Source organism: Gekko japonicus, unplaced genomic scaffold (genome assembly GCF_001447785.1).
Source record: "Gekko japonicus isolate JY-2015 unplaced genomic scaffold, Gekko_japonicus_V1.1 scaffold184, whole genome shotgun sequence".
Classification (NCBI taxonomy): domain Eukaryota; kingdom Metazoa; phylum Chordata; class Lepidosauria; order Squamata; family Gekkonidae; genus Gekko; species Gekko japonicus.
Genome location: NW_015159715.1, coordinates 1616652 through 1628390, shown reverse-complemented (window position 1 = coordinate 1628390; position 11739 = coordinate 1616652). Strand labels below are relative to the sequence as shown.

Genomic DNA, 11739 nt, shown 5'->3' with positions numbered 1-11739 from the left:
CCCCGAAATGACCTCTGGCCCTGTTGCAAGGCTGCATGCTCTCCCACACCATTTTGGCTAGGGGAAAACAGTGCAGCAACAGAAGGCTGGATTCTCTCCTCTCCCTGTTCCTGCAGTCCCAATCCAAATTGGCTGTTTCAGCACTTGTCTGAGTTCCCTGCAGCTGCCATGTGGTTTTGGGGAAAGCAGTTTGGGGTTTCCCCAACCCCAATCATGGCCAAATGTGTAGTTTGGCCCTCAGATTTCACAAGAAAAGGAGAGACTAGTCCATAGAGCAGAAAATAAGTCATCCAAACCAGCTCATCTAGTAGGGCTGCCAGGTACTCCGGGGGGGCAGGGGTTCCCCCGCTCAAAGGGTCGCCAATCCGCCAGTCAGGATCCGGCTGGCGGGGGTAACCCCACCCCCGAAGTGGCCAGATCGGGCTGACGTGCCTGGCGCGATGACATCACCCAGAAGTGATGTCATCACACTGGGCACATCACCAGGCGATGCTCTAGCAATCACCCTGAAAACTCTCTTGTACCATAGAGTTTTCAGGGTAATTGCTAGAGCGTTGCCGGGCAACGTGCCCAGTGTGATGACGTCGCTTCTGGGTGACGTCATCGCAGCGCTACATGCACATACGAATGTCCCGGACTGGGACCACCACTCCCCCGCTGCAGCCAGTAAGTCACTTGGCAACCCTATCAACTACTCTTTGCTGTTTGTGTTACCATTTCTTAGCACCTTTGTCTTCTGTTCTCAGAATCTTAGTGCCAGCTGTCATGACCGCTGCATAGTTGTTGGGAGAAATGGCCAGAACTATAGAGCGTGTCATCAGATGTGAACTAAGTACTCACTAGCATGTTCTAGACACACTCAAGTAGCAGCAAATTGCATGGGTGGAGGGGTACAGGTGGCAGTTCTGTAGTTCTGTAACTTTCAGAAAAGTTACAGAACTAATTTAGAAGCCCCTGCTGATTTTTTTTTAACTTCCAAGGAACTGCAGGCTTCCTTAAAAAGCCACTGGTCTAAATAATTGTGTGAGTAAGGAATTACCAAAGTTAGTTTAAATTCAGGGTAATGGTGCATCCAGCTAAATACCAACCATTTTGGTTGGCAGCAGGTCTCGTTCCTTTGGTGGTAGGGATTCCGCAAGTAATAGAGGGGAATGTAGAATTTACTCAGGTGGCTTAGGTTCTGAGCCATTAGCTTTCCAGCTTTATTCCACTCCGCCAAACACATACAGGATTCTTTTTTGCTGCAAGCACCGGAATATGAATTGGAGATATGATTGTCTACTACTCTTTTATTTTTAAGCCCCTGGAGGGGATTTTTTTATTTTTTATCACTACAAAAAACTACAACAGAAAATCACCCAGAAGTGATGTCATCACACTGGGCACATCACCGGGCGATGCTCTAGCAATCACCCTGAAAACTCTCTTGTACCATAGAGTTTTCAGGGTAATTGCTAGAGCGTTGCCGGGCAACGTGCCCAGTGTGATGACGTCGCTTCTGGGTGACGTCATCGCAGCGCTACATGCACATACGAATGTCCCGGACTGGGACCACCACTCCCCCGCTGCAGCCAGTAAGTCACTTGGCAACCCTATCAACTACTCTTTGCTGTTTGTGTTACCATTTCTTAGCACCTTTGTCTTCTGTTCTCAGAATCTTAGTGCCAGCTGTCATGACCGCTGCATAGTTGTTGGGAGAAATGGCCAGAACTATAGAGCGTGTCATCAGATGTGAACTAAGTACTCACTAGCATGTTCTAGACACACTCAAGTAGCAGCAAATTGCATGGGTGGAGGCAGAAAAGTTACGGAACTAATTTAGAAGCCCCTGCTGAACTTCCAAGGAACTTCAGGCTTCCTTAAAAAGCCACTGGTCTAAATAATTGTGTGAGTAAGGAATTACCAAAGTTAGTTTAAATTCAGGGTAATGGTGCATCCAGCTAAATACCAACCATTTTGGTTGGCAGCAGGTCTCGTTCCTTTGGTGGTAGGGATTCCGCAAGTAATAGAGGGGAATGTAGAATTTACTCAGGTGGCTTAGGTTCTGAGCCATTAGCTTTCCAGCTTTATTCCACTCCGCCAAACACATACAGGATTCTTTTTTGCTGCAAGCACCGGAATATGAATTGGAGATATGATTGTCTACTACTCTTTTATTTTTAAGCCCCTGGAGGGGATTTTTTTATTTTTTATCACTACAAAAAACTACAACAGAAAAAAGGGGAGGGGAAAACTACACATACAGGAGAAAGTAAAGAACCCACCACTATCTAAAAACCCAAGATTGTCTACTACTCTTGACACCTAGCCACTATTTCCTTTTAAGAGACTCTTCTTCAAATGAAGAGCTGTCCTTCTAGGGTTGTCAGGTCCTCCCTGGTCACCAGCGGGGGATGGGGGGGTAAGGTTGCCACATCCAGGTTGGGGAACTTCTGGAGATTGGGAGTGGACCCTGGAGAGGACAGGGTATAATGCCATAGAGTCCACAGTCCAAAGCATCCATTTTGTCCAGGGAAACTGATCTCTGTAGTCTGGAGATGAGCTGTGATTCCAGGGGATCCCCAGGTTTCACCTGGAGACTGGCATCCCTAGCGTCCTCCAAATCTCCAAGGATGCAGGGGAAACCTTGAACATCGGCTTACTAGTGTAATTTAGTTTAAGGCAGGTGGCTCCCTGCCTTCTCTTTGTGTTTTGGTAAGTGTGAGCCAAGTTAGGCTTTTGTGTAAGTGCAGACCGACCACCATAAGGCCAATTATAGAAAGAAAAAATAACAGTCATTGGTTAGAAAAGGAAAAGCATATAATTGAACAAAAGCTGTCTAACAGCTACTTGAGCAAACTACGTCTGTGATGGTGATTAAAGTTATTCTGCCTACCATTTAAGTTTCCAGGTTTCTGTTTCAGGTCAGGGCTAGGTAATGTTTTGTGGCCTCTTTTATTGAGGTATTGCTATAATCCCTCTAAAAAAAATTTAAAAACCCAAATTTCCAAAGTAAAAATCTTTTTCAAGCTAAACATTCCCCCCAACAAAATACAGCATTCTTCCTCTGTAGCCTATTGGACTCCATAAAGTTCATTACAAACTCCACTGACTATGGATAGGTCATGGAGTCACAGGACAAGTTCCCTTGTTCTCTTGGCTACCTCCAGGGGTCGTTTCGTAGAAAAAGAGCTAGGGGAACTCATTAGCATAACTCATTAGCATATGCCACACCCCCGACATCACCAGAAGTGTGTCATAAGGCCACCCCCCCTGACATCACCAGAAGTGTGTCATAAGGCCACACACCCCGCCCCCAACGGTCCCGGCCGCCACCGGCGGCCTTGCAGCTCCACTGCCGGGCCCCATGACGGTGGGAGTGCAAGGAAGCCCCGCGAAGGCCCTCCCTGGCCCCAGGCAGGCAGGGGTGGGGAGAGGCAGGGAGGAAGCAACTTACCCTCCCTCTTCTCCTGCCTCCTCCTGGCTGAATGAGGGCCGGAAGCGGGGTGGCCGGAAGCAGGGGGTGGGGCTTCGTCATGTGCCACGCTCCTCATACCTCACCCGGGAGAACTGCGATCCCCCGCGATTCCCCCCGAAATGACCTCTGGCTACCTCACACCAGCATGGGAATTGCCTGCTGCTGGCCTGGCAGATGAGAAAACTAAACAGAAAGCTGAATTTGCAAGCCTGTGTTTTCCCAGGAAAGTTAACCTCTGAACATTCACAGAAGCACAACTTAAACATTTACTTTACAAAGCTGTAATTTTGTATATAGAATTTGATGATTTTTTTCTTGCCTCTACAGCTTAATAGTCCAGTGCTTATAACACTGAGAATTTTAGCCATCCAGTATTTGACATGCAATGGGAAACAGAAAGAGCATTGAGAGAAGAGATGGTGGAGAAAGATGGGAGGACCAGATGGGGGGAGGAAAGATGAAATGGGTGTGGTGGGAAGCAGAGTCAAAAAAGAGGTGGAAGCTTAACCTAATTTTCTCTTCTTGGAGCCATTGAGGCATGGAAAAATAACAATGTGAGTCATCAGTGGTTTGTGACTTTTTCACATTGCAGTTTGATTCCTATCACCCTAGATGAGGGTTTGATAGAGAGATGAAAGATGAAGATAGCTGCTGTGATTTCATTTACAAAGGGATCTATCCCTTCACAGTACGCTGATTCGTTTAAGTCATACATCTATAATTAAAAAACACTGCTAAACAAATGAAGCTTCCTGGGCAGATTTCTAAGTTGGCTGAGATGTATTCATTCCTAATGCTCAGTAGAAATCTTTCCAAATCCATAGCTACAGCAAAGAATGGTTTGACAAATACGCATTATCCTAAAATAATGGGAAGTTGGGAAGATGGGAAGTTGCGCCAAATATATCTGGCTCAAATTATTTCCTTGTGTAAACAACAATAGAAGTATGGTTTGATGTAGTAGTAGTAGCATGGTTAATGGAATCTTTTCTCTCCCTCTTAATTGTAGTATCTGAAAGTTCTAAAGCGCAAGACAAAAAATCTGCTTCATCCAACCGTCCTTCCTCTGCTGCTGTTGAGCAGAACACTAGCAATACTGGAGCTAAGCCAGGTATAGTTTATCTTTTTATCTTTACCTTTCTTTGCTTTCTGTAACCTAGAAAGTATTTTAAAACTCCTTCATTTAAAAAAATGGTGTGTTGTTTTCCTTCTCGTATTTCTTCAGGTACTGCTGAAGCTTGGGTGTTAATTTATTTTCTAATGTAAAACATGAACATTTAACAGAAGCAAACACTGCATGCTTGCATTTGAAACTTACACAACTGAGATTTTACTCTTGGTAAAATAAGGATGCAGTCCTAAGAATGCTCTTCTGGGAAGAAGCCCCATTGAATAAAATGGGACTTACTTCAGAGTCAACAGGTTTGCTCCTAATGATCTTGTATGGGATGAATGCCAAACAAGCACTTAGAAAAGGAAATAGGCTGGGTGTTGTGGTCCCTGGGGCTTTTGGTACAGTATAATTCCTATTAGAGAGTTCTAGGATCAGAGTTTCCTTTTAGGTTTTAGTTTGAGTTGTGTAGGAAAGAGATAATATGACAGCAAAAATGCTGACATGGTTTATTACTGCCAGGCATATTTATTCACCTCTGATCTTAAGTTGTTAAGATTGAGCAATTTTTCCTTATGAGAAGATGGCTTTTTTGCAGTATCGTAATTTTTTTACAATGTATTTTCCTGATACAAGACACACTCTCTTTGTCAGGTACAATTCAGGAACAATAAGCAATAGAACTGGGCAATAGCCAGCAAGGAAGTATAAGTTTTTGTTTATCAGGGACAGCTAAAGTTTTGAATTGGATATGAATATGATAATTAAGCAGATATGCACACTTTAAAAGATATTTGTTTCACTCTGTTGGCAAAGTTGCACACTTCTCCCATTCCCTAGTTAGCACTCTCAGGACTTGATTTAGTGGAGGACAGATGGAAACAGTTTTTTGCTGATCCTGCCCTCCTGCTGTGGGCCACCACTGTCGCCTTGGAGTAGCATTTCAGAAAGCATTTGGGGCTTTTAGTGGGAAGTGGGACAGACGAAAATCCTTAGAAATCTCACAGCAGCAGATTTATAATTGGGGGGGGGGGCTCTCCAGTGACAGCAGTACAGTGACATCACTTCTGGCATGATCTGGAAGGGACATCATCACACAGGGTATTCTATAGTATTCACTCCAGACTCTGTGGTTTAAACATAGACCTTTTGGTGACCACTTGAGTGTCACCCCTATGCAGTGATGTCACTTCTAGGTCATGCCGGAAGTGAATTCACCATATCACTGCGATGGCAATCCCCTCCCATTTTCCTCCACCAGCCCACCAAGTAGTGTTGGGGGAAGAAGTCTGCTGGTGGGAATTCTTCCACCAACCTGGGTAATCTGGCAGTCCTACTTCCATAGGATCCAAGCCATAATAGGCAATTTGTTTTGCAAGAAAGTAGGGGGGGGATTAAAATGGAGAATGGCCTAGACTATAACAGAAACTAGATAATAGTTAATGGCAGAAATAAACAAGAATAATGTGGCACCAAGAAGATTAACACAATTTTATTCGTGCGTAAATTTCTGTGGATTACAGGAAGAGAGTGATAGTTCTTCTAAATGAAGAAATCCCAACATATATGTGAATTTTTACCTGCAGGAGTACAGATTAGAAACCTTTGACTTCTCTTCATGTAACAAGATTTCCAGCTCTGGTTGCTGAACTTCCATATTGCAAAATGTAACCACGATCATGGAGATTTTTTACAGCCTAAGCAAACTGATAATGCAAATACGTGATTGCAATTGTTTGCATGAGCTTTCTTGTGGTTTCTTTAATGCCACTCTTACAGCTAAATTCTTCTAAAACAGCTGATGTTCGTTTGAAAAGCAAAACTATCCAGATTTGGTTTTCATACCTTGACCAGCTCTCCGAGTTGAGTGCACACAAATTCTGGCGCTGAAAACCAATTTAAACTCTGAGCGCTGGTGTCACTAAAATTAAACTTTTTGAAGGGTGTCTCTTTTGTTGTTTTATAAATTCCAGAGCTCTGACTTGTTGCTGGGCTCTACTTTAAATATTGACCTTGCTATGTGAGGCTCTGTCAGCACATTTTTCTTGTTTTCCCTAAGGCCCTTGACATGCAGCGACAAAGTGAATCTGTAAAGAGCTATGTCTTCTTCTTTGCCATCCATGCTGTCAGTTTTTATTTATTTAAAAGATTTCTATCCCACACTCTCTAGAACATGCTCAAGTTTTACAACTGTCTCAGTGCCATTTGTTCAGACTGGAAAGCTGTTCAACTGAAAAGAGGGCTCATAGGAAATGGGGGGAAACAAAGGCATCACATACCCTGTGAAACTTTTCTACCTCCTCACATATCTTATATTTTATGTAGTCAGTGGCAGGATGTCAGCTGGTCAGCTGTAGCCATTACCCAGTTGCTGGCACCTGGGCCTACTGCCAGGCAATTAATCTTTCATTTCTGTTCTCTTAAAACAAAAGATATAAGACAGCAAGATCAATTATATACGCCAAAAGAAGAAAACGCATTTGCCTCTTTAAAGAAAGTTCCATCTTACTTAGAAGTGCTTCATGTATTACCGCACAGATTGGGGATCTGTACTCTACTGGGCGACATGTCACTCCTGTCACTCTTGTATTTTTCTGACAAATTCCACAGTGTATACAGATATGACATTCTTTGTGTGTAATCTGTATTCAGGATAACATGTCTTGTGCTAAAAGTAACTTTAGAACAGCTATGCTCAAGTATAGGATTTTAAATTAGGGTTGCCAGCTGCAGGCTGAATATTCCTGGAGATATGAGGGTGGAGCCTGGGAAGGGCAGGATTTAAGAAGGGGGGGGGGTCCTCAGCAGAGCACAATGCCATAAAGTCCACTCTCCAAAGCAGCCGTTGTCTCCAGGGGAACTGATCTCTGTCATCTGGAGATCAGTTGTAATTCTTATTTCCAGGCTCCACCTGGAGATTGGCAACCATAAATTGTGCTGCCTGTTGATTACCTCCAAAATGCTTTGGGATGGAACCTCTTCAACAAAATTATTTTGAAAATGTTTACAAATTCTTGAGTTTTCAATATACAGATTGAAAACTTCATTTCCCTCTTGAAAGTTCCAGCACCTCTTCCCCCCCCCCCCAAAAAAGCCCTGGATGGATCCATACTAAAAATTTAATTTCAAGCCCCTTTTTTACAAAAAAAAAAAAAAAAAAGCCCTGGATGGATCCATACTAAAAATTGGCAGTTTCCAACAATTCCCCTTTTTCACTGCATGTCTTCCTTGGGTCCCCTTTCCCCCAGGAACAGCATTTTGTGGAAATGGGCTGAAGTGGGATAGGAAAAACAGGAAAGTTCCAGTTTGTTGATGGAAAATTTAGTCTGCATGACATTCGCTCTCATTTTCATAGATGACAATTATACCTGAGCTGCATGACTTCAGATGGCTGGTGTATACTCACATAACTGAGTGTTCCTCTATACCAGGGGTGGCCAAACTTGCTTAACATAAGAGCCACATAGAATAAACATCAGATGTTTGAGAGCCACAAGACATGAAGAAATATAATCCACATGTTTTTATAGAAAAATATGCAAATTTGCTTTTTCTTAACATTAAATGAGACTGCCAAAAATAAAAACAAACGGGGTAAAAATAGATATTGTTAATTATTAGATGGGGAGGGAGGGGAGAGAGAGAGAGAAATAAAGTGTAAAGAAAGCAAATAGATGGGATGGAGGGAGAGGTGGAAAGAAAGCAGCTTTAACTTTAAATGCATCTTCCAAGACCTCCACGCCCCACGCCAGCTGGATTGGCTTCGGGAAGGGGTTTAAAGAGACAAATGCCTTCTCTGAGCCAGCCGGCGGGGGTGGGGGGGAGTGTCTTTAAGAACACATTTAAAGTTAAAGTTGCTTTCTTTCACTGCTCCCCTCAGCTCAAGCCTACCCAGGGAAGGGAGCACTGGCTGGGGGAGGGAAGATCAATCTGGGAGGCATGCCTCCCCTATGCTTCCCCAGCCACCCTCCCGGGAGCTGCACAATATCTGTGAAAGAGCCGCATGTGGCTCCTAAGCCACAGTTTGGCCAACCCAAAATACCACAACAAACAAAACAATGTCAGGGACAAAGCTAAGCTAGAATTCTTTGATTTGACATAACTTTTTTATGTAGAGGGGTTTTTTTATGGAAGAAAACCACTTCACACTTCAGGTAGCTCAGGCACAGGGTTATCACCTGAGGGGGAATAAGTGAGAACTCTAAGAACTGGTTGAGTACCATGCATGACAATGCTTTTTGTTTAGGCACAGAAGAATTATCTTGTTAATTTGTTAATTTGTTGGGCTTCACAAATTCTTAAACAGGTTAAATTTCAACTGCTTGTACTTCTTTAAAGTTGCTTTTTATTGAGTTTAGAATCCTGTACATTTAATTTGAGATTTTTAAACGTTTTCTTGTCCTGTTTTTGAAGACTGTGCACCAGTACTGAAAGTTGATGAGAGACAGCGACTTGCACGAGAACGCAGAGAGGAACGGGAAAAATTTTTAGGTGAGTCCCTCCCCCCCATCAAGTTGCAGCTGACTTAATGTCAAACTGTACTATTATCAAACTCAAGGGTTTTCAAGGCAAGAGTCATTCACAGGTGGTTTGCCATTGCCTGCCTCTGCATAGCGATGCTGGGCTTTCTTGGTGGTCGCCAATAAAAATACTAGCCAGGGCCAAACCTGCTTAGCTTCCAAGATCTGACGAGATCAGCCTAGCCTGAACCATCCAGGTCATGGCTGTGTTTACTATAGCAAAGGGTTTTCATAGGTTATAAAGTGCTTATAATTTGATATTTATAACAATAAGCTTATCAGTATAGTGAAAAAGTATAATTATATGTAAAAAATCCTTTCTGGTATTTATAATAAAGCAGTATAGTATAAGAGTATAATTATATGTAAAAAATCCTTTCTGCCATAGAATTCAGTCTTGAAATCTTAATGTCATGTTATGTCCATACTGCAGGTTGTGTGGTATATGTGGTAGCGTACAAGTGTGGCTCAGTTACATAAGCATGTGCTTCGGTCCTGACTCATGTTACACATAGTGGAAGAGAGCATGCAAACAAAGGGGTTTTTTTGTTGTACCCTCCACCATTTAAAACTTATTGCCATTTCTGAACAGACCTAAATTGACTAACATTCTGGTATTGACTTTCATGATCTTCTTGTTGGGCTGCTTAAAGCTTCTCAGAAGCCTGAAGTAAATATTCCAAGAGATAAATTCAAGTAAAATATTGGAACTCTTGGTCAGGGCTAGGCAGATGAACAAGAACTACAGATAAGAAAAGCCACTGCCATCCCTTTACCATCTGAAGTTAAGGCATCCTTTTTTTTGGAATGCTTTTGAGAACCGAAGAGTCATGTCAAAGGGAAGTGAGCACCTATAGAGGCGGGGGGGAGGGTATTCACCACTATATAACTTGACCTCTGACCCATCTTGTAATTTTCTGTCATAGAAATTAATAGAGCAGTTCCATTCTACATAAGATGCACTCTGGCAAATCTTTGGGGCTCCTACTCTGACTCTTGGCAAGCCAGCATGTACTGACCACAATCCCATGCGAGAAGCTAAAGTATCTTCTGTGTGCAAAGTATGGGAGACACACTGCACTCTCTTAGGCATGCTACTTAAGCACAGCATAGCCCATACTGTTCCAAGTTGTACCTGTAATTTTCTGTGGGTTGGTTTTCTGAGTTGGCTTGCTGGCAGATGTAGGGAAGGATTAGGATGATAGAATACAGAGCTTTAGTGGATTCTTCCCCAGATTTCTGTCTCTGTTTGTGTCTGCTGATAAAAAAATACAATACGCTTCACTACACATCATTTTCTTGTTGGACCACACCTGTTTGCAAATAAAAATTCAAAAAGGAGACATGAATAATGAAAAGCTAGAGAATAAATTTGCTAGATGGGACTTCGGGCCACTGCTGCAGCACAATTGAGGCAGAGTCTGAGGCACCATTTGCCTCACTGTTGCTGTTCAGTACTCATGGTGGGAATTCCATTCTCCAGTGGTTCTTCGTGGGACATTCCTCACATCTGGGATAAGCTCTGCCTCCTTCCGCAGGGTCGGCTCCAAATTTGATCTGGACGGGGGAGGGGCTATCTCCTTGTAGGCGATCCAGTTTTCTTGCCGGCCCTGCTTGCAGCAGGACGTACTCCAGCTGCTCTGCACAGAGCAGCTCACAAGAAAGCGAAAGTAAAAGAAGAGAGAAGGAAGAAGAACAGAGCCGCAGCGCTGATTAAAGTGAATGGCTCTGGAGAGGGCCACAACGACGTTGGGAGTTCCTAGCGGCGGTGGAACCCAGCGGTCCCTCTCAGGAGATCTCCTGCTGGCCTTACCCGTCCTCGGACGGAGGGTCAGCTCCTGAGAACCAGGGAGCGTGGAGATCAAGAGACGCGGAGGCACGGAGGTCTGTTCTCTCTCGGCCCCTCCCTCCCCTCCTATCCGAAATTTAAGGACGAGTTGAAAATCTCCTTAGCTATTGCCTTCACTGCAGATGTGACCCTGGATGCGCTGCAATTATCTGCCAGGGCTCTGGCTTCTCGACTGAATCGCGGTAGGTCAAACAGCCGAAAGGGGGGCGGGGATTTCGTCTCCTTTCTCCCCTCCCGGGTGCTTGAAGCAAACTGGACCATTCGATCCACGGTTTTTTCCCTGGTCTTTGGGAGACCCTAGAACAAGAGGGATTTCGTCTCTTTTTATCCTCCTAGCTTGCCTCTACAGGAGGAAAAGCAGAAGGGGGGGCCTTTATCAGCCCTGCGGTGGGGGACTTGGTTTGGCGGGAAAATATGGCGGCCGCCATCTTGCCTCCGTCTGGAGCCGCCCTAGGACCTATAGTCCTCTCACTCACAGCCCATAGACCAGGAAGGGGGGGGGAGATTTGCTAGAATAATAGGTGCATGTCTCAGGGCAGTCTCCTTTAGGGAGAAATAAGCCAGGATATAAACCTGAATGAATTTTATTGTTACAGTGCTTAGCCAGCAATATAAAACCATAGGAATAAAAATAAATTACAATGGCCTAATAGTAAAATTTCCAAAGTGCAACTAGGTACTAAAAAATAACATTGTACAATCATTTTGGTCACTAAAACCAGACTTAAAATTACACTGCAATAAAACACGGTAAAAGGAAGTAAACTAAGATGATTTGGGAACAGTAAAAGTTAAAATCAAA

At 43.7% G+C, this 11739-nt stretch overlaps 1 protein-coding gene across 1 annotated transcript in view; it reads left to right on the top strand.

Moving 5' to 3' along the window:
* Positions 1 to 4466: 4466 nt before the first annotated feature.
* The window catches only part of MAP7 (microtubule associated protein 7), a gene marked incomplete at its 5' end in the record, with an annotated part of 69659 nt that continues 62386 nt past the window's right edge, over positions 4467 to 11739 (top strand). Inside the window, 2 exons of the mRNA XM_015411968.1 lie at positions 4467 to 4568; positions 8982 to 9059. Coding sequence (XP_015267454.1) covers positions 4467 to 4568; positions 8982 to 9059 — 180 coding nt within the window. The remainder of the gene's footprint in view (positions 4569 to 8981; positions 9060 to 11739) is intronic.